Source organism: Alosa alosa, chromosome 15 (genome assembly GCF_017589495.1).
Source record: "Alosa alosa isolate M-15738 ecotype Scorff River chromosome 15, AALO_Geno_1.1, whole genome shotgun sequence".
Taxonomy (NCBI): Eukaryota; Metazoa; Chordata; class Actinopteri; order Clupeiformes; family Clupeidae; genus Alosa; species Alosa alosa.
The window spans coordinates 32842672-32866613 of record NC_063203.1 but is presented as its reverse complement, the minus strand read 5'-3'; the positions used below and the strand labels follow the sequence as shown (position 1 = coordinate 32866613).

Sequence of the window (23942 nt, the reverse complement as noted above, 5' to 3'; positions counted from 1 at the left end):
TAACTTAAACATGCCTAACAAGATCTACCCAGTATCGATTCATGGACAGCAAGAGTCCACTTCGTTCGTTGTTTTAAAAAGTTAAAAGTTGTTCTGAAAAAACTTTTAAGGCTAGTCTGCCTGGGCCTGGCCATGTTTGAACCGCCTCACTCATTTGTTCGTTGTTTAACATGGACGTTTTAAGCGTGAGCTTCCTATTTGAAATGCAGCGTAGGCTATGCGTGTTGTTTAATAGCTTAATTTTCAAACGGTAGAGCCTGTTCATTTAAAAACATAGCCAGAGGACGTATAATATAGGCTTGCATATTAAGGCTTATTCTCAAATTCAGATTGCGTTAGGGGACGGGATTATTAGCCAATTTCAAACGGATAATTTGACCGGAGAGATTTAATTTTGTCGGACATTTCATTTTTTTTCCAGCCAATGTCCGGTAATTACCGGACAACGGAAACCCTGGTGTGTGTGTGTGTAAGTGTGCACCTGTCCTCCTTGTGCTTCTCCAGTTCCCAGGCTCTGTCAGGAGCGTAGTCCCAATCCACTTCCTCCGCAGACAGGAAGTAGTGTGCGCTAGGCGTGTGTGTGTGTGAGGGGGTGTGTGTGGAAGCACCACACGCCGTTACGTTATACTTCTGCTTCATTCCAGCCACAAAGTGATCTGTCGTCCGACAGCTCACAGAAAACAGACCTGAACAAACCACACACACACACACACACACACACACACACACACACACACACACAAACACACAAACACACACATAACATTTACACACACACACACACACACACACACACAAACAAACAAACATAACATTTGCACATAACACTTACAGACAACAAAACATTTACACACTTACAGAGCAGTGATATGGGTAAACAAAGTGTATTTGAATGTGTGTGTGTGTGTGTGTGTGTGTGTGTGTGTGTGTGTGTGTGCGCGCATGTGTGTGTGCCTAAAGAGGCATGACTTACCGGTTCTGTGGGTTGTCATGGTGACAGTGACGCTGGTGTGAGGGAAGAGGCTGAGTGTGTCACGTGTGTTGCCATGCCGACGGAAGACGTTGCCTTGGAAATAAACGCCATGAATATCCACCTGGCTGCCGAGGCCAAGGGTGTGCCACACCACACGCTCCCCTACACACACCTCCAGCCCCTGCAGGTTACCATAGAGACGCCCGTTCACACCTGCACACACACATCAAACACATATCTCCAGCCCCTGCAGGTTACCATAGTGACGACCGTTCACACCTGCACACACACACACACACACACACACACACACACACACACACACACACACACACACTAGGGATGCAACAGTATACGGTATATTATCGTACCGAGCGATACGCCCCATACGTTATATTATCGTACCGAGCTATGCGCCGCATATTATCGTACCGAGCGATACGCCCCATACGTTATATTATCGTACCGAGCGACCCATATGGTATATTATCGTACCGAGCTATGCGCCGCATATGGTATAATATCATACCGAGCGAGCCATATGGTATATTATCATACCGAGCGAGCCATATGGTATATTATCGTACCGAGCTATGCGCCCCATATTATCGTACAGAGCGATGCGCCCCATACGCTTCAATACGCAGACGTGAACTGCGAACACCTCCAGAGCACCAGAGCATCCATGGGCCTCTCACCAGTTATATATAATACCTCTCTCACCTCTGCAGCCTATCAGAACCAGAGCTCTCTCACCTCTGCAGCCTATCAGAACCAGAGTTCTCTCACCTCTGCAGCCTATCAGAACCAGAGCATGGGCCCTCTCACCTCTGCAGCCTATCAGAACCAGAGCATGGGTCCTCTCACCTCTGCAGCCTATCAGAACCAGAGCATGGGCCCTCTCACCTCTGCAGCCTATCAGAACCAGAGCATGGGTCCTCTCACCTCTGCAGCCTATCAGTGCTAATGTAGCAGAGCTCCGATAGGTTGATGCGCTCTGTGTGCAAATGAGTTTGACAAACAGCTGACTGCTCCAACATGAACGGACTGAGCTTAGCGAGAGACAGAGACGTGAACGGACTGAGTTTAGCGAGCTTAGCTTTCTCCACTGATAGTTTGAACGAAGCAGTTGAAAACTACCCTATAGTTAAGCTAGAAAAATAAGCCAAGTCAGTCAGTCACACTACCATTTTTTGTCTACAGGCAAAATATAGTTAATTGTTTATTTTTTTTATATTACAATACCGAAACCGTACCGTTATCTATTTAATTATTTAATATAAAACCGTACCGTTATTGTGGCCCACAAACCATCATCCATACAGTACCATGGGTACACTACCGCTGCATCCCTAACACACACACACACACACACACACACACACATCAACACACACCTCCAGCCCCTGCAGGTTCCCATAGAGACACCCGTTCACCCCTGCACACACACACATACACATCAACACACACTCAACACACACCTCCAACCCATGCAGGTCTGTGTGTGTATATGTGTGTGTGTGTGTGTGTGTGTACAGTACTATGTATGTTGTTGCTCTGAGTGTGAGTGTGTGTGTGTGTGTGTGTGTGTGTGTGTGTGCGTGTGTACAGTACCTTGCATCTTGTTGCTCTTTGTGTGTGTGTGAGTGTGAGTGTGTGTGCGTGGTGTGTGTGTGTGTGTGTCTGTGTGTGTGTGTGTCTGTGTGTGTGTGTGTCTGTGTGTGTGTATGTGTGTGTGTGTGTGTGTGTGTGTACAGTACCTTGCATCTTGTTGCTCTGTGTGTGTGTGTGTGTGTGTGTGTGTGCATGTGTGTATGGGGTGTGTGTGTGTGTGTGTGTACAGTACCATGCATTAAGTTGCTCTCTGCCTCTGGTTTGGTGTTTCCATCTCCATAGCGACGGATGTTGTCCTGAAGGTACCCGCTCAGATTCTCATCAAAGATCCCAAACAGCAGAAAGAACTCCTTATCCACCGCCCTCTACACACACACACACACACACACACACACACACACACACGTTATTTACAGACATCCCAAACATCAGAAAGAACTCCTTATCCACTGCCAGCATCGACGTCAAGAGCCCCCCCAAACAGGCCAGTGTGCCCCCCAACTGAGTTCTCTCCCTGACATAAAAAAACATCTAAATATAATTAAAAATTAATATAAAGGGCCAAACTGACACGTCGCTTTTCTTATATTTTCCAATATTGTCCAGTGCTAATGATAAACTCGAGCAACGGAGACGTATCATGCTTTGGATCATGTAGGCTACTTTAAGGGGAAATGGAATCGCCCTTTTGTGAGCGCAACACTGCACGGGTCTTAACCTGCTTTATCCAGAGGGAGACATTTTTGGATGCAGTGACAAAAAGCCTATCATGGACCTGGCTGGGAAATGCGACAGTTGTGGAGTCGGCTTTCGAGTGCTTTCTTTCGCACTATTGGAGCTCGTAGGGCTACAAACATAACATAATACAAATATTTAATGTGCCCCTTTCACATTTGATTTGAGTATTTCCTATTCAGTCTAAATCTTCATTCATCTTCTGCGATTTAGGAGTACTCCTAGTGGTAAGATAAAAGGCTTTGTGAATATGGCCCCTGGTGTCTAACCCAATGCATAGCCCATTTACACAAAATAATGGTCGAATATTACTGATGATATTTCATTGTTATTTAAGAACATGCAGTGCGTGTAGGGCACCAAAAACATCTTAATCGTAAAAAATCATCTTACCGCATATTGTGGCGGGTCTGTTATTTAGCCTACTTACTGTAGGCTGCGCAAACCACAGGCCTTTATTTTGGGCAAGCCTGCATTCGAGGCAGGCCTTTATTTTTATAAGGCTTCTGTTGAAGAATTTTATATAAAGCCTGCGCTAACAGTAGTCCTCCTGCCCCTGCTACCACAGCTGTGTGAGCGCGTCCCTGGATAGTGTGGCATGCTCACAAGTTATTAGAGACCGACCGATCGATCGGCCAGCCGATTTTTGCTATTTTTTAATCAATCGGCATCGGCCGATTTTAAGTCAGGCACATCTGCGGGCAGCTACTTGGAACACAGCGTGAGGTTTTAAAAGAGACGGTCTATTTAGAACTAAGAAAATCTTTGGTTTCAAGAAGGAGCAAGACTGTCTACAGGTAAGGCATCAATTTTTACATTCCAGTGTCCCAAAGTCGTATTTTTTCTCTTATGATTTCTCTTATGGTTGTAATTTGTGATGTTTTATTTACCAAAAGTGCGTTGGGAATGGGCCAGCAAGCCCCCCAAAAGTGCGTTGGGAATGGGCCAGCAAGCCCCCCAAAAGTGCGTTGGGAATGGGCCAGCAAGCCCCCTCAATGCTGGACCCCGTTTCTCGAAAGCATTGTTGCTAACCAGTTAGAAACTTAGTAGGTTGCCTATGGGAAATTGCATTGCAATCAAGTAAGTTGCCAACTTAGTTAGCAACGACACTGTCGAGAAACACACCCCTGGTGACCAGCGTGATGTTTCGATCTAAACTGTAGTAACGGACAATCTAAGTGAAAATTTAACAAAATGAGGACGCAAATCTACCATGTGAACGCTTTATAACACTGTCATCCCATGTCCATTCGTTTTCAACTGCATCGGAGTTGAAGAAGAAATGAAAGTTGCTTAACGTTGTGGCTACGAGTGCGTTGCGCCGACTATGCAAGCCCCCTGCCCTAAACGCTGGTGACTGCTATGTTACGATTTAAACTTAAGTATCGGACAATCTAAGTGAAATGTTAACAAAAAGAGGACGCACAAATAACAAGTGAACGTTTTAAAACATTGTCATCCCGTGTCAATTTGTTTTTGCGATGTATACATGTTTGATTTGATTGCGAATTTGAGAAGTATCAAACGGATGTTCTCTATTTCCGGTTTCCTGCACAGCATGCTGGGAGACGGAGTTTTATTACATTACATTACATTTGGCTGACGCTTTTTAACCAAAGCGACTAACAACATGGTAAACAGTAAGTTTTAGAACAATTCTCACAATTTTAGGACAGTTTAAAAACATTAGAGTACAGTAAGAATAAGTCAAGGCCGGTGAGTGCTGTTTTTAACAGTTACTTGTCAGTTTAAAACGGCTGGTGAGTGCTAGGATCAGTAAGACTTGTTGTAAGTGTTGCTATGAGAGTAGATGTTCTCTAAAGAGCTGGGTCTTCAGGAGTTTTTGAAAGTGGAAAGGATGTCCCTGCCCTTGTAGGAACTGGCAGTGTGTTCCACCAACGAGGAACAACAGATGAGAAAAGTTTGGATTGGCTTGAGCGTGCCGGTGGTAGAGCTAGGCGCCGTTCGTCAGAGGGCGCATGGTCTGGAGGTAGTTTAAGTCTGTATGAGGGCATTCAAGTAGGTGGGAGCAGAACCGGAGACTACTTTGTAGGCAAGCGTTAGAGACTTGAATTTGATGCGGGCCGCCATAGGTAGCCAGTGTAGCTGGATGAGCAGCGGGTAACATGTGCCCTTTTGGGTTGGTTGTAGACCAGGCGCCCGCCCGCGTTCTGGATCATCTGAAGTGGTTTCACCAAGCAGGCTGGGAGACCTGTCAGGAGGGCATTGCAGTAGTCGAAGTCGTGAGATGACTATTGCCTGAACCAGAAGTTGGGTAGCATCTTGGGTCAAGTAAGTCCTGATTTTCCTTATGTTGTAGAGTGCAAAAGCGGCATGACCGGCGACTGAGGCAACATGACCTGAGAAGTTTAGTTGGTTGTCAAGAACAACTCCTAGATTTCTTGCAGTCCTGGTCGGGTGAAACAAACAGGAGTCAAATTTGATGTTGATGTCGTGGTGTATGGTAGGTTTAGCTGGGATGACCAGCAGTTCAGTCTTTGAGAGGTTCAGCTCGAGGTGGTGTGCCTTCATCCATGTAGCTATGTCTGAAAGGCAATCGAGATCCGTGCTGAAACCAGGGGGGGTCGATCAGGTGGAAAAGGACAGATAGAGCTGTGTCGTCTGCATAGCAGTGGTATGAGAAGCCGTCTTGAACGGATAATCTGTCCCAAGGAGGTGGTGTAGATAGCAAAGAGGAGGGGCCCAGCACTGAGCCCTGGGGACCCCTGTGGTGAGATGGTGAGGTGCGGATAGCTGACCAAGCCATGATACGTTAAACAAGTCCTCCTGTGAGGTAGGATTCAAACCAGGAGAGAGCAGAACCGAGATTCCCATGTCAGCAGTATAGAGAGAAGGATACGGTGATTAACGTGTCAAAGGCAGCCGATAAGTCAAGCAGAATGAGTACTGATGACCGGCGGTGCGCCCTCTGGCTTCTTTAAGGCTTCTGTTACAGACAGCAGAGCCGTTTGGTAGAGTGGCGCTTTTGAACCCAGACTGATTTGGATCCAGAAGGTTGTTCTGTGAAAGGAAGTCAGAGACCTGTTTGGAGACTGCTTTCGTTCAATGCCTTTGGATAGGAAAGGCAGTAGTGAGACAGGGCGGTAGTTCTCGACTTGAGCAGGGTTGAGAGAAGCTTTCTTAAATAGCGGTGTTACCGGGCCATTTGAAGCGCTGTTGGAAATGTGCGGAGGTTAGCGAGGCATTTATCACATGTGTGATAGCTGGAGCGATGGTCGGGCTGATGGACTGAAGTAGAAACCGTGGTATAGGGTCCAGCGAGCATGTGGTAGGACTGACTGCATGTCAGGAGTCTGGACACTTCACTCTGGAGAGGCGTGAATGCTGAAAAAGATGTTCCAGCAGTCCCTAGAGGTTGTAGGAGTCGCGGTATCTGAGTCAGATCGTTGAGTGGGCATGTAGAGAATTGACTGCTGATTGCCGCCACTTTGTTTGTAAAAATGAGGCGATGGTATCTGCAGTAAGGCTGGATGGAGGAGGAGGCAGCTGAGGGTTAAGTAGCGATTTGAAGGTTGAGAAAAGTTTTTGAGTGTCTGTAAGCTGTTGATTTTGTCATGGTAGAAAGCAGTCTTAGCAGCAGTGATGCTGGCTGAGAAGGAGGTCAGGAGTGTCTGGTGGTAGTTTTTTTGAGGTCGCCAGCTAGTTTGGATTTGTGCCATTTCCTCTCGCGGGCTCTGAGTTTGGTGCGCTGCGATCCCGGAGGGTATCATTTAGCCATGGATGAGAATGTTTGGATCGAGCTGGCCTTGTGGTAAGAGGGCACAGCTTCGTCTGGAGACGAGGTCAGTGTGGAGCAGAGCGAGTCAGTGGCTTCATTAACCTCCAGAGAGGAGAAGGTGTTGAGTGGAGGTAGACCGGAGGCAACCACAGAGGAGAAGTGCGTTGGGAGACAGGTTCCGGATGTTGCGGGCGGAGCGTGACCATCGGGCTGAGAGCGGAGGCTGTTCTGACAGGCTGGCGTTGAACTGGATGAAGAAGTGGTCAGAAAAGATGGAGAGGCGTCACCATGAGGGGTGTCTGTGCTGCAGTTCAGTGAAGATCAAGTCAAGCTCTTTGCCAGCTTTGTGAGTCGGTGGGCTTTGAACCAGTTCGAGGTCAAAGGAGTGGACCAGGGTCAAAAGTCTGCTGAGCCTGGGGCATCTAAGTGGATGTTCATATCACCGAGAACAAAAGCGGACAGTCATGCTCAGGGATGGAGGATAGCAGAGTGTCAAGTTCGTCCAATAAAAGTCGCCCTAGTTGGCCTGGGAGGCGGTAGATGACCAGCAGTAGAGTTTTGCTGGGGCGATCACTGTGATGGCATGGAATTGAATGAGACATATTTGTTTGAAGGCAGTAGCGGGGTGAATTTCCATTTGTTGGAGATCAGCAGGCCCGTCCGCCTCCTCGTCCAGATAGGAGGGGTGTGGGATAGTGTAAGGTTAGTGGAGAGTGCAGCGGGGTGGCAGTGTTCTCTGGTTTGATCAAGTCTCAGTGAGAACCGCGGAGTTCCAATGAAAGGTGGTTGGCATAGCCAGCTATGAAGTCGGTTTTGTTGACTGCGGATTATATTGTTGAAACCTAGGTCTGTGGTAAGGCATTGAAGTTCCACAGTGAAACTGTATAACCTGAACATGTATTTTGCCTATCTGAAGTTGTCACATCATGGAAGTCTTCTTGCACTCTGTTAAACATATTAAAATGAATAATTAATAGACTAACAGACTGCAAGAAGTCATACATTTGTTAATTCTTGTTGTTATGAATCGATGAGTAGGCCCCTACAGTCATTTTTATATAATAGCCTACATAATATTTCTACTATATACATAAATATATAGTGTATAGTGTATATATAGAACATATGTTATTTATTATGTTGAACATATGTTATTTATTATGTTGATTTTTTAATGTCAATTTTCAATAAATCGTGTGAAGTTTACAAGTGTTGTGCCTCCTCTTACTAGTATCATTTTTAGCATGCCAATTAAAGATACTACGATAGCATATCGGCCCTAAAAATCGGCCCAAAAAATCGGCAGGTCACATCGGCCATCGGCTGACTCCGACCACTAAAAATCGGTATCGGCATCGGCTTTAGAAAAACCCAAATCGGTCGGTCTCTACGCGTTATGTCTCCTTCTTGCAAACTTGACTATAGCGAAACCATTGATGAAAGCAAAGCAACCATTTAAGTCTTCATAAAATAACAACTTGCCAGATATGCCTTCATGGACAATAACGTAGACAGCAAATTAAGATATTTTTTCGTTTTGTGGAGCTGCACCGGTATCAAAATCGATCACATCATATTTAACCGGTACCAAAAACGATCACATCATATTTAATTTTCTGCGAGAGCACCGTCATCCAGACAAAGACTATACGGATCTACGCCAATAAAAAATCATGGATTACGAGGGACTTAAAGGCATGCATAGAGAAAAAACAAGCTTTTGCCTAGGGTAATGCGGACCTTGTGAGGGAAAAAAGATGTGAATTGAGAAGCAAACTGCAGAAGGCTACAGTAGGTTGGACTATAGAAATAAAGTGGAGAAGCAATTTTGTTCTGGCAATGCCAAAACTGCATGGGAAGGTGGGGAGGGAAACAAAACAAGGAGGTGCCCCCCCCCCCCTTCCCTATCTTAGGCCAAAACTGCATGGGAATGATGGGGAGGGAAACAAAACAAGGAGGTGGTCCACCCCCTACCCTATCTTCTGCAAATGACTTGAATATTTTCTACAGTAGATTTGATAAGATGGACTTCAGCACTGAGCGGGAGGAAGTTTTTAAATCTTTCCCAGAATGCAACTTAATTAATCTCACTGAACATGAAATCCTTTCAAGCCTGACCCGTATAAAGCCCAATAAGGCCCCCGGCCCTGATGGCTTAAGTGGTAAAGTCCTCAAGTTTTGCTCTCACCACCTAAAGGGTGTGCTCACCAACTTGTTTCAGATTCTGCTGCAGACATCCACAGTTCCCAAGACATGGAAGCAGTCAAATATTGTGCCAGTTCCAAAAAAACCTGGTGCAACTGAACTGAATGACTTTAGACCCATTGCTCTCACTTCCTTTCAATGCAAATGCTTGGAGAGAGTAGTAAGTAAACATATACCATCCAGTGTGTCCAACACCTTAGACCAACTTCAATTTGCATATAAATGTCAAAGGGGTACAGATGATGCAACTACAACGCTGTTCAATGTCTTAGCCAAACATCTACAGGTTCCCTCTCATTATGCTAGAGTTTTGTTCATAGATTTTGCATCTGCTTTTAATTCTATGCAAATTCATGTACTGCTGCAAAGACTTGTTGATTTAGGGGTTAATGGTGGGGTAATTCATTGGGTTTTCTCTCAGACCGCCCTCAACAGGATGTCTTGGGGAACATCAAGTCAGAGCCCACTGTGCTAAACACTGGAGCACCGCAGGGTACCATTTTATCTCCCTTACTGTTCTCTATATACACAAACGAATTTAAAATTCAAGAACAACATTTTAGTTTACTTATATGCTGATGACATGGCCCTGGTTGGTTTAATGCAGAAAGGTGATGTGGAAAGAGAACATGCCCTCGCCATGCCACACATCATCTCTTCAGCAATGGTGCCAAAATAGCTTCTTAGAAATGAATGTAAGTAAGACGAAAGAACTTATCATTCAGAATGATATGGACCTGTTACCGCCAATAATTATAAAGGGACAGAGAGTGGAAGTGGTAAATGTTTTACCTTGGCACTCTTTTAGACAGCAACCTCAGCTTTAAAACACAAATTTTATTTATAAAAAGTGCTCACAACGGCTTTACCTTCTACGTAGACTCAGAAACTTTGGCGTGAACAGGGACATCCTGCAAACAGTGTATAAAAATCTGAACATGCAGCGAAAAAATAAATTACAGAGAATAGTGAACATGGCCTCAAAGATCATAGGAAAGCAGCAAAAGCAACTAAGTGTGATGTATGATGAACAGATTTTAAATAAAACCAGGAAAATCATAAATGACCCCTCCCATCCTCTGTACTGTGAATTTGAGCTCCTACCCTCTGGGAGGCGTTTTAGGGTGCCCACCGCTATTAAAAACATCTTTAAGAATTCCTTTGTCCCTAAAGGAATAAGGGCGATTAATAATACAGGATTCTACACTTAATCCACCCCCAGTTCTTTATTGGTCTTATTACTTATTTTATTTATTATTGTATTGTATTGTGTTATATTTACTACTCCTCAGCTACTTTATTAATCTAAACACTCTACTGAGTGCTAATGTACTTTTATATTAACTTAGTAGGCTATTTTAAATTTATTTTTTATCATAACTTAGTGTTCTCCTCTTCTGCTTTGTAGAAGTGCAGTGCTTGAATGCTTCATTGTGTACTGTGGGATTATTGTTTATGTTTATATGTCTGTGGTGAAACTGAAGACAAATTTCCACTTTGTGGACAATAAAGTATTCGTATTCGTATTCGTATCAACAGCAGATTTCGATTTTCGTTAATCACTGTGTAGTTATGCCATACCCTAAAGTAGCCTAAATCGAGGTAATGTTTAATTATACATGATTTATTTTGTTATTGAATTCATAGGCTGGGATTCCTCTCGGCAACAATTATGTTTAAAGGTAGCCTCCTGCTTTTTCAGAAGGGGCGGCAGGCAGGCTACTGACAGAGCGACGTTGTCACAGCCATGCCAGGTTCTGCCTCAGCCACACCCACTCCTCAATCGCCAGCAGCCACTCAATCATTCTCCCCTGAGTACTGATTACCCACACCTGTGGGTAATCACACTGAAACGTTTTTTAAGCAGCTGAGACCTTGGCTACCTGTCTGTCCTCGTCGCTGTTCCAGAGACTCAGATCGGTACCCTTGGCAGTCACACAGTGCTCTCTGCCCTTGATCTTGGACTTTTCTCTCCCTCAGTTAAGTCAGTATCCTCTGTGCGTTTGAACATTCTTTAAGGACTCTCTTTGGATTTCCGTTTCTGCTGTTTCTGGATCTTCTGTGTGTTTTTGGAGGCTTCTCTTTTACCCTGTTCATTTTGGATTGTTCTTCTGTGAGTTTTGACTGACACGTATTCTTCTAATAAATACAGCTTTGATGCTTGAACCGATCCTGTTGACCTGAGTCTGTGGGTATCCTGACAGACGTACAGTGGCAGAGCGACGCACAGTGGCTGAAAGTGGTACTAAAATTTCACACAGCTTCACGTCACGTAATGCGCGAATGAAGTGGCCATTTCAAAGTAATGCCCACTGTAGACATACAAATATATTGCACATATTTTTCATTTATGTTTTATTTCAGCAAACTAAAATACTGTTTTGGTTCTCATCCGCTATCCGCCTGCAAGGAGTTCCTTATCCGCCCGCATCCCCGCCCGTGAATTTTATGGCGGCCTTACATTGTACGATTTTTCACAGTCGGCGACTAAATTTCCAAAGTCGGACAGAAATCATGGGAGTTGTACTGGAATCGCGGCGCGCTTCCGTCAACTAGATCGTTAAGTGTAAGGTGCCAATCTTAGCGGTTTTAAGTCAGTCGGGGTCAGTCCTTTTCTACTTTTGCCGTTACGACAATATCAAACATGTTTGATATTATCGTAAGTCTTTCCTAGTCGTGGCTCATGCAAATAGTGACGTGAACTATAAAAACCAATAGTGACCTCTCTCCAACACCAAACAGGAAGGGGCAAAGTAGGCGACAGCTGTAGCCTATATGATTAATTGTTATTCTTGTAATATTTGTCATTTCTTATACATATTTAGTCGGCTCTTCCACGTGACAGAACAACTCTATATCGGTTAGGGATTTCACGCATGAAACAATGCTGCAGAAACATCAAAATACGACTTTGAGTTTAGTAGGCTATCAGTTCCTGTTTATCTATTGCACGATGGGTAATAATTTAAAGGAATCTAGTTGGAGTCTTGCCAATAGTGAACCTGCAAGATCCCTAATCATTGCAAAATCATAGTCTGTGACTTAAAACTCTACTACTTGTCTTTAGATGTGAGAGGGGAGGGTCTGTGACTGTAGTCTTTCAAAAATCTTTTCCAAATCTTTGCAAATCTTTCCAAAGTCTGTCAGTGTAAGGAGGGCTTTAGGAATGTCCCAATCCACCCGTTTGAGCAACTTTTATGCGGGTACCCGACCCGTTACAGGCCTCTGGTTTTGTGCTTGTCTGTGTGTGTGTGTGCGCGCACGTATGTCGGTGTCGGTGTGTGTGCATGGGCACGTGTGTGTGTGCGTGTGCGTGTGTTGGTGCGTGTGTGTGTGTGTGCGTGAGTGTGTGTGCGCACGTATATCGGTGTGTGAGTGAGTGCACACGTATGTCGGTGTGTGTGTGCGCACATGTACCTGCTTGCCCTCCTGGTCCAGCTCTCCTTTCCTGCAGATCTTGAGCGGCCCCACCAGTCCAGAGTTGGTGTCCTTCACGGGGTCGTGGGCGGAGTAATAGAGGTATGATTGACAGAAGGGATCAGAGGGGGAGGGACCTTCCAGCACTCTCCACCGATAGGTGAATTGCTCTCCTGGAGCGACGGCAGCTCCCCGCCCACTCACACCTGCAGAATCCAAACACAGACACAGAGACGTCAGGTCTGCAGGGTATTAACGTGTCTGTGGGGGTATTAACGTGTCTGTGGGGGTGTTAACAGGTCTGTCGGGGTATTAACAGGTCTGTGGGGGTATTAACAGGGTATGAACAGGTCTGTAGGGGTATTAACAGGTCTGTGGGGGTATTAACAGGTATGCGGGGGTATTAACAGGGTATGAACAGGTCTGTGGGGGTATTAACAGGTCTGTGGGGGTATTAACAGGTCTGTGGGGGTATTAACAGGTATGCAGGGGTATTAACAGGGTATGAACAGGTCTGTGGGGGGTATTAACAGGTCTGTGGGGGTATTAACAGGTCTGTAGGGGTATTAACAGGTATTAACAGGTCTGTAGGGGTATTAACAGGTCTGTGGGGGTATTAACAGGTATGCAGGGGTATTAACAGGGTATGAACAGGTCTGTGGGGGTATTAACAGGTCTGTGGGGGTATTAACAGGGTATTAACAGGTCTGTGGGGGTATTAACAGGTATGCGGGGGTATTAACAGGGTATGAACAGGTCTGTGGGGGTATTAACAGGTCTGTGGGGGTATTAACAGGGTATTAACAGGTCTGTGGGGGTATTAACAGGTATGCGGGGGTATTAACAGGGTATGAACAGGTCTGTGGGGGTATTAACAGGTCTGTGGGGGTATTAACAGGTCTGTAGGGGTATTAACAGGTATTAACAGGTCTGTAGGGGTATTAACAGGTCTGTGGGGGTATTAACAGGGTATTAACAGGTCTGTGGGGGTATTAACAGGTATGCGGGGGTATTAACAGGTCTGTGGGAGTATTAACAGGGTATTAACCGGTATGTGGGGGTATGGGCATGATTCAAACTGAAATGTGTGTCTAGCCAATTGAAACAAGTCTGAGCTGCAGTTGTCTCTGTTTGAATATAATACCCAGGGCCTCCCGCAGGAAATGTGTTAGTTATGTGTGTGTGTATGTGTGTTGGGTGTGTGCGTGTGTGTGTGTGTCATGCGTAATACCAGACTGGTTCAACAGCTCTGATGATGTGTTTTGTAACATCCCTAACACCCCTGATATAGTGTGTGTGTGTAGCTCTGTTGATGTGTTTTGTAACATCCACTGGCGCCTTAATGCAGGGGCTTACCTGGGCTTCAGCCCAGGGGCCTCGACCAATGAGGGGCCTCCTAATAATAATGATAATCAATAACAATAAACGGCCGTGTCCGTATTCGCGGCGTCAGTCTTAGGAGCCTACTCTGGTTAGTAGTGATAATGCATAAGGTAGCCAATGACACGACAAACACATCAGTGTTTCCCATACATTGACTAATCTGTGGCGGGGCGCCACGAAATAAAAATCGTCCGCCACAGATGAATATTCTATGTTTAATTTAATTTAATTTAAATATAAGATCAAATCCTTGCATTGCCATTGAGCTGGCGCTTTTACGCGACGCAGCCTTTCCTTGCCCCGCCCGCTCTCTCAGAAGCCGCTGCCCCGCCTTTCCTCAGAGCCCGCTGCCCGCTCTCTCAGAGCCTGGGCTGCCCCTCCTCTGCATGTGCATTTAACAAAATATTCACGATTGTTGAAGGATTGTTGTTGCCACATAGAAGCATTGCATAGAAGACGTCTGGCTAAATTGCTATTAAATCCGCTTAGCATCGTGACCATGCTGCGCAAATTTGTTCAAAATGAATTGCAACCACACATCAGCAGCCTTTCAACTGTGTTACAACTGCAAGGGTTCCCTCAAACGTCTTAAAGTGACCAAGACGATCTTAATAACCCCCCCCCCCCTCCGTTGTCAAAGTCAGCTACCGCCACAAATTGAATCCAATTCTGTGGGAAACACTGCACATGCACTTTTGAAAAGCTTGAAACGTCCATATGTGTAACCCATCTTTTAACTTAGCCTACAGCCTGTGTTGTAAAAGTTCAACGCTTGTTTTCGTGCAGTAGGCTAGCCTTTTTGATAAGCGATGTCATGGGTAGGCTGACGTGATTAAGGAGGGCTTTCTCTTCCTGTTTATGTAAAGGTTTTACATAGGCTCAATAATGGCTACACTGCATGTTAGGCTATATTAACCAAAAGTATGTAAATAGGCAGGTCAGATCGCGGGCCGGGTATCATTTAATCATAATTAATTTTTGCGGGTGGGGGGGGGGTTGGGGGCTTAACAAAATATAGCCCAGGGGCCTCATGTGGTATCAAGGCTGCCTATCAGCTGTGATGGGCAGCCTTGCTGTGTGCCGTAGGGCATGCTTTATGTACCCTTGTGTGTGTGCGTGTGCATGTGTGTGTGTGGGTGTGTGTGTGTGATAGGCAGCCCTGCTGTGTGGCGTAGGCAATGCTTCATGTACCCTTCAATGTCAAAGCTGTGTCATCTCTGAGAATATTTGAATCCTTTCTGTAAGAAATTTGATTGGCGGATTCAAATAAAGAAATCAAATGTGTGTGAGTGTGTGTGTGTGTGCGCATGCGTGCGTGCATGCGTGCGTGTGTGTGTGTGTAATAGTACCATCCTGGTATTCAGCTCCTTCATATTGTTTATATAATGTGCGTGTGTGTAGTGTGTGTGTGTGTGTGTGTGTGTGTGCGTGCGTGTGTGTAATAGTACCATCCTGGTATTCAGCTCCTTCATTCTGTTTGTCGTACTGCAGTCCGTGTGGCTGGATGCTGTAGGTTCTTGAAGCGCTGTTGGAGAACGTTACCACAACAGTGTCTCCAGTCTCAGCTGCTATTACTGGTCCTGCACACACACAATTTTTTTTTAATTTTTGTATTCCATCATCCTATTTATCTTTCTTGCTCTTTCATACACACAAACACACACACACAAACACATACTCTCTGTCTGTGTTTCACAAACACTCACTCTCTCTCTCCCTCCACACACATTCAATCTCTGACATGGGCCGAGATGACTCTTTGTGTGTCTGGCCATAGCACACACACTCTCTCTTATATAAAGACACACTTACCCAGAATGCCATAGCACACACACTCTCTCTCATATAAAGACACACTCCAACACTTACCCAGAATGCCATAGCACACACACTCTCTCTCATATAAAGACACACTCCAACACTTACCCAGAATGCCATAGCACACACACTCTCTCTCATATAAAGACACACTCCAACACTTACCCAGAATGCCATAGCACACACACTCTCTCTCATATAAAGACACACTCCAACACTTACTCAGAATGCCATAGCACACACACTCTCTCACATATAAAGACACACTCTCACACTTACCCAGAATGCCGAGTCTCTCTCTCTCATGTAAAGACACACTCTCACACTTACCCAGAATGCCGAGTCTCTCTCTCATATACAGACACACTCTCACACTTACCCAGAATGCCGAGTCTCTCTCTCATATACAGACACACTCTCACACTTACCCAGAATGCCGAGGTGTGTGTCGGAGTGGCTTGCGTGTCGTCTGGTGAACGTGGCATCAGTGTAGCGCATGTAGCGGGCCTTTAGGTACCGCCCTCCCAGAGCCCCGCCCCCTTTTGCAAAGAACACCTCGGAATCACTGGAGACCAGGAGAGAGAGAGAGAGTGTGTTAGTGCGTACCTCAGACTGGTTGAAGGGTGTGTGTGTGTGTGTTAGTGCGTACCTCAGACTGGTTGAAGGGTGTGTGTGTGTGTTAGTGCGTACCTCAGACTGGTTAAAGGGTGTGTGTGTGTGTTAGTGCGTACCTCAGACTGGTTGAGGTGTGTGTGTGTGTGTGTGTGTGTGTGTGTACCTGTCGGGCTCTGTGAGAGGTTTGCCAGTGAACGTGTCGACTCCCAGCGGGCCGTAGTGTGTGTGCGTACCTGTTGGGCTCTGTGAGAGGTTTGCCAGTGAACGTGTCGACTCCCAGCGGGCTGTAGTGTGTGTGTGTGTGTGTGTGTGTGTGTACCTGTCGGGCTCTGTGAGAGGTTTTGCCAGTGAACGTGGTCTGCGACTCCCAGCCGGGCATGGTGTGTGTGTGTGTGTGTGTGTGTACCTGTCGGGCTCTGTGAGAGGTTTGCCAGTGAACGTGTCGACTCCCAGCGGGCTGTAGTGTGTGTGTGTGTGTGTGTGTGTACCTGTCGGGCTCTGTGAGAGGTTTGCCAGTGAACGTGTCGACTCCCAGCGGGCTGTAGTGTGTGTATGTGTGTGTGTGTGTACCTGTCGGGCTCTGTGAGAGGTTTGCCAGTGAACGTGTCGACTCCCAGCGGGCTGTAGTGTGTGTGTGTGTGTGTGTGTGTGTGTGTACCTGTCGGGCTCTGTGAGAGGTTTGCCAGTGAACGTGTCGACTCCCAGCGGGCTGTAGTGTGTGTGTGTGTGTGTGTGTGTGTGTACCTGTCGGGCTCTGTGAGAGGTTTGCCAGTGAACGTGTCGACTCCCAGCGGGCCGTAGTCCCACTCCTGCTCCTCAGCTCTGATGTAATAAGGCCGCTCCATCCCACCCGTCTCCATGGAGATAGGGGCATCGGAGGGGCATGTGTTCACCTGGTAGAACGCCTGCAGGCCAGCTGTAACCAATCAGCATTCACTTCCTGTTACTGACACTTAACATCCAGTTACTGAGATGTCATATCCTGTCATTGAGGCTTCAGAGATGTTGTAAAGGGGAGATAGCAGTTTTCCATATATTAGTAGAGATGATGTAAAGGGGAGATAGCAGTTCTGTATATATTAGTAGAGATGATGTAAAGGGGAGATAGCAGTTCTGTATATTAGTAGAGATGTTGTAAAGGGGAGATAGCAGTTCTGTATATTAGTAGAGATGATGTAAAGGGGAGATAGCAGTTCTGTATATTAGTAGAGATGTTGTAAAGGGGAGATAGCAGTTCTGTATATTAGTAGAGATGATGTAAAGGGGAGATAGCAGTTCTGTATATTAGTAGAGATTATGTAAAGGGGAGATAGCAGTTCTGTATATTTTAGCAATTTTCCTGTTGACCACAACGTAACCGCTAGCGCTAGGTTGGGTCATGTGTTTCACTCAGAGTGAGTCACGCAAGTCATTAGTGTCAGTGCTCCAACAGTTAGCTTAGCATAGGTTAGCTTAGCATAAACTATGCTCATAATCTTACAACAGAGCTGTCTCCTCTGTTAGCTTAGCATAAATGAAGCTAATTATCTTAAGGGGTAGAGCAGTCAACTGTCTCTTCTGTTAGCTTAGCATATACAATCATAAACCTTCTCTTACATGGGGTAGAGAAGTAAGCGGTCTCCTCTGTTAGCCTAGCATATACAATGCTCATTCTCTTATAAGGGGGTAAAGCAGTCACAGCTGTCTTCTCTGTTAGCTTAGCATAAACTATGATCATTCTCTTATATAAGGTAGAGTAGTCAGCTCTCTTCTGTTAGCTTAGCATAAACAATGCTCAGTCTCTTATACGAGGTAGAGCAGTCAAAGCTGTCTCTCCTGTTAGCTTAGCATGAACTATGATCATTCTCTTATATGAGGTAGAGCAGTCAAAGCTGTCTCTTCTGTTAGCTTAGCGTAAACAATGCTCATTCTCTTATGGACCCTTTCAAGAGAGTTCCATTATCAGCATCATAGTTGGCCCCACAAGACTTCCTTTTTAACATTCCATATGTTATCTTAATGCAGAGGAAGTAGATTGGGGCCCAAATAGAACGCATTGTTTTTGTTTACCTTGTTGAAAGGGTCCATATAGGGTAGAATCTAACTGATATAAACCCAACTGATTGGTTGTCGGACAAAAGTTAAAGATAGTGTCTAACTCAGTGTTTCTCAAACTTTTTCAGACCAAGGACCACTTAACCAATAAATAGAAACTTCACGGACCACCTAGCTAAAAAATAAAAAACAGTAGACCTACTTCAACAGTATATTACACAATAGACATACTCACTGAACAACCTTGCTTATTATCTTGGCACCTTGCTTATTGTGTCAGAGGACTCATATGATTTAATCTGGCGTAGCTTACACAGTGTTGCAGAACTGTTTGGATTTACATACATGTTGGTTCAATATTGCAAACAACTCATCTATATTATATTTTACCACGTCTGCCCGCGGACCACTTGGTATAGCTTGTGGACCACCAGTGGTCCCCGGACCACACTTTGAGAAACACTGGTCTAACTGACACCAGGGTTGTGCAGAATTCCAGAATTGAATTGAAACCAGCTCTTAAATTCCAATTCAATTCTTGAAAAAAAAATGTAAAAGTATATATTTTTGGGCTTTTTGCTTTTATTCGTATAGGACAGTAAAGAGTGAGACAGGAAGTGAGTGGGAGAGAGAGAGATGGGGTGGGATCAGGAAATGACTCTCACACACACACACACACACACACTCATAGACGCGCGCACACACACACATAAACGCGCACACACACACACACATTAAACACACACACACACGCACGCACACGTTACCTTTAAAATGCTCATTGACCTGGCAGCTTAGCATCCATTTCCCCGTTGTCATGGGAGTCATGATGGCCGTGGTGAAGGTGGCCGGGAACACGCTGATGACATCACGGCGGTGCCCGCGCTCTAGGAGGGTGTGGCCGTAGAAGTGGGCGGAGTGAACGTCGGCCTCGTTGCCCATGCCCATCAGATGCCAGGCCACGCGAGCGCCCCCACACACACTCAGCCCCGGCAGAGTGCCACTCATGTGCCCATTAATGGCTGCAGGGAGAGGACACACACGCACACACACACCTTAACCCTTAGATCTCAGGTTTTTGCATTGTTTTCATGACTTCAGAGGTGCAATACAGACTTTTATAGCTTTTCTTCTGCACAACCTCAGCAATATGATTAAAGTATTGTCATTTCCTCAGCAATATGATTAAAGTATTGTAAGTATTGTCATTTAATTTTAACCAACTATATACACAAACATGAGCAAATGTTTACTTATTTATTTATTTATTTATTTATTTTTTATGAAAAAACACAAATACATTTAGATTAATTTTTTATTTACAAATTGAAATCATACACACACTTATTCTGAAATAACTAATATTGAAATTTTTACTACAGCTATCATAGTCAGAGATATCACTCATCAAAGTCATGTTAATCCAAGTCAATGGGTGGATTACGGTCTACGGATAGATGGCGCTGTTGCTGAGCTAGTTAATCTACCCATCCCTGGACAGGAAATGACTTCATACAAACGTCTATGGTCATCTCACCTTACTTCCTGGTTGGTTTGATGGTCAAAATATTGATGTTTAGTGAGTTTTCCCCACTATTATGTTCGTGGGTAATCGCCGAGGGCCCCTAAGACGATGTTAGAAGTGCCGCTCATCATGTTATGATGTTATGTGCCATCAAAATGATTTTGGAAGGTTATGTTAAGGTAAAAAAACTCTTAAGTGTGCCTTTAAACCAAATTAGGCGCACAGTATAAATTCCGTTGTAAAACAGAACATGTCATGATACAGTTGGCTCAAGGTTCGATTCCCGCCCCGTGGTCCCTTCCGGATCCCACCCCAACTCTCTCTCCCACTCGCTTCCTGTCATTCTCTACCGTCCTGTAAATTAAAGACATAAAAGGCCAAAAAATATATTTAAAAAAAAAAAAAAAAAAAAATGTTGATATTTAGAGCGAACTTGTCCATTTGCAAAAAGGTAACATAAGAAGATTTCTTTGTTTGCAACTGACTATTAAAATACTCAAAGGCTAGCCTAATATTTACATATAATACCGTGACTTTAACTCATCAATATCACTTGAAAGAAGTAGCAGCAAGGCGTGCATGTTACAACGTGGACCACTAGCAATTACGTGACTTGCTCTGCTGCAGCCAGGGGCTTCTCTCACATACACCTCCTGGCTTAGTGAATATATAGGGGTTCAATGCGTGATTTCGAGTGTTTTCCCCCTAAGTAATTTAAATACTCGATAATGTCAATTTGCACATCGTTAAAACAGCAATCACGATATTATCGCAGACGATATATATCGCCCACCCCTACTCAAGATCAAGCATGATCATCCACAGGCCACCACAAGATCATGAAGTAACTTCATATCTGCGACGATGGCTATTGCAATGGAAAGATTTGCTTAGCAGCATCTAAAATACACTATACAGTGGGCATCGCTTTCAAATGGCCACTTCAGTCGCGCATTACGAGGCGTGAAGCTGCGTGAAGCTTTAGTACCACTTTCAGCCACTGTGCGTCGCTCTGCCACTGTACATCGCTCTGTCAGTAGCCTGACTGTCGCTCCTTCTGAAAAAGCAGGAGGCTAGGCTACCTTTAAACGTAATTGTTACCGAGAGGAATCCCAGCCTACGAATTCAATAACAAAATAAATCGTAATTAAACATTACTTCGATTAGGGCTACTTGGGAATGGCTTAAGGCTTGACTACACGGTGGTAGCGAAAATCGAAATCTGCTTTTGATAGCCTACCGGTGCCGCTCCACAAAACGAAAAAATATCTTAATTTGCTGTCTATGTTATTGTCAGTGTTGGGGAGTGGTATAGAACTCACGCAAATCAAAACAGTGTCTTAATTTGCCATACTTCTTGACTGCAATGTAGTCAATTGACTGCTTGACATTTTTCTGTACAATAAACAAATACATTTGCTTTATGCCGCAGAATTACATTCATATTTGGCTGACTGCAGATGCGCCACTTCCCTCCCCATATTCCAAGATTAAGATAGTAGCCTATACAAAAGCACTTCATACTATCATAAAAAAAATCGTTAAAACGAATAGCTATTTGCAATTTGACAAAACACTGGTCCTCATTTTTTGCGAATGTGAGGACGATATGAGCCTGTTGCATTTAGTTAGATGTCCGAGTCCCGATAATGTTTGAAAACCACTGGCTCGTAATCACAATAATTTAACACCACGACAGTTGGATAGCCTACTTCATCATGTCCCCATGCCTACATTTTTGTGAGTAGCATAGAGATCGTTAAAAACAATAAAGTATGGCTCTCCGTTTGGGACATCGAAAACTTATATTTTTAATAGACTACCGTCGAAGATGCTGACTTGCAAAAGCCTCGGGATAACACGTTATCTCCACTATCATCAGTCATGCCCCTTGATCAAAGTGGGGAATGAAATAAAAGTTTGAGAACCACTGGCTTAACAAGTTACCTACAGTCCAGAACACAGAATCTGTTGCAATATTCTGATGATCGGCGATGATATCGGCAAATGTTTGTTTTCCAAAGTAAGAATTTCACTTCACCATGCACCTTCGACAATGAATAGCTCATTACACTTGTTACTGTTAAACGTAGGCCTACCTGGTATCATTACAAACATTATTCTGTGTCCTAAAACTGGCATATTTTATGGCATTGTGTCATGTAAGTTCAATTTTGCAAAAATCTAGAGAAATGTGTGAGGTGGTCAGCGGGGACAATTGAGACACACATTGGATTGTGTTATTACTTGAACATTCCACACTATCCACAGCTGTGGTAGGCCTATCAGGGGCAGGAAGATTACTGTTAGCGCAGGCTTTATATAAAATTCTTCAACAGAAGGCCTTGAATGTTGTCTTGTTTGTGGAGCGCTTTGCTTCACTTCTGTAATCTCGGCTTCATTGAAAATGAGGGCTTCCCTCAATGACCCTCCGAGAATAAATAAAGGTTGAATGAATGAATGAATGAATGAATGAATGGCCAAAATAATGGCCTGTGGTTTGCGCAGCCTACAGTAAATAACAGACCCGCCAGAATGTGCGTTATGATGCTTTTTTACGAGCAAGATGTTTTTGGTACCCTAAGCACACTGCATGTTCTTAAAAAACAATGATCATCAGTAATATTCGACCATTAATTTGTGTAAATGGGCAAGCGTGACCACCTTGATTGGCTGATGATTGTAACGCGGGCATGATTCCAAACACCTCCCTTACGATGATGAGTGACAGGTGACAGGTCTCAGAATCGTCGCTACACAAGGGCCGGAAGATGATGAATAACTGGGGCCGTAGGCTATTCACAAAGGCTTTTATCTTACTACTAGGAGTAGGCTACTCCTAAATCGCACTTAAAAGATTTTAGCTTGGAGTTTTCTCTTAAAAGTTATTCACAAAGCCTTTCAGACAACTCCTAAACTAGGAGTGAATCTTCGTGGCTATGGATGACGTCATTACTCATGCACGAGCTTGACTGAAGTGACCACCTTGATTGACTGACGATTGTAACGCGGGAATTCCAAACACCTCTCTTCCGATGATGAGTGACAGGTGACAGGTCGGAGAATGCGTCGCTACACAAGTAGTAGTCGAAAGGACGGAAGATAATTAATAACTGAATAAAAGGCCTAGCCTAAATGAATAAAGAGGGAAAACAAATAGCCTAGTAGCCTAATGAAACATAGGCCTATGGATTGATGCAGTAGCCTACCTTTGCAACATTATTAAATTAATCTGTCACCATATGCCTAGGCTAGTTTGCAAAGAGGAGAACATTTTAATTTGATTCACAATGAAACGTTACATTTCATTTACATGTTAACAATGAGTAGTTTTGGTTGTTGTTGGTGGCGTTTCCCTTTTATGAATGCAAAATTGTTCCCCTGATTGGAAGCTCCTGTTAGCATAGGCTAAGCATACATCATAGCGTAAAATGCCACAAAAAATGCTGTTTATGAATAGGTCTTAGTGAGTTAGGAGTCCTCTCGACTTAAGCTGTCCCAGACTTAGGTGCTACTTTTAGGTCTAAAATGCTTGAAATACTTTTTGTGAAAAAATTAGGAGTCCTAAAGTTAGGAGTGAAACGCCCATTATTTTAGGAGTTGCTCCTAAATTCGCCAGTTAGGAGCTACTTTTAGTCTTAAAATTCTTTGTGAATCTGGCCCTGAATAAAAGGCCTAGCCTAAATGAATCAAGGCAAAACAGCCTAGTAGCCTAATGAAACATAATGGATTGATGTAGTATCTTTGTAACATTATAAAATTATTCTGTTACTATGCCTACGTTTGCAAAAGAGAACATTTTAATTTGATTCACAATAATGTTACATTTAATTTACATGTTGACAATGATTTGACAATGGCCTAGTTTTTGTTGTTGTTGGCGG

The 23942-nt window shown here is 44.4% G+C and overlaps 1 protein-coding gene across 1 annotated transcript in view; it reads right to left on the bottom strand.

The window, feature by feature from the left end:
* The window catches only part of LOC125308048 (ferroxidase HEPHL1-like), a 64848-nt gene that overhangs the window by 9265 nt on the left and 31641 nt on the right, over window positions 1–23942 (bottom strand). Inside the window, exons 5-12 of the mRNA XM_048264260.1 lie at window positions 19301–19555; window positions 17244–17415; window positions 16313–16449; window positions 15515–15646; window positions 12684–12889; window positions 2820–2952; window positions 974–1186; window positions 482–686 (exon numbers count right to left, since the gene is read on the bottom strand). Coding sequence (XP_048120217.1) covers window positions 482–686; window positions 974–1186; window positions 2820–2952; window positions 12684–12889; window positions 15515–15646; window positions 16313–16449; window positions 17244–17415; window positions 19301–19555 — 1453 coding nt within the window. The remainder of the gene's footprint in view (window positions 1–481; window positions 687–973; window positions 1187–2819; window positions 2953–12683; window positions 12890–15514; window positions 15647–16312; window positions 16450–17243; window positions 17416–19300; window positions 19556–23942) is intronic.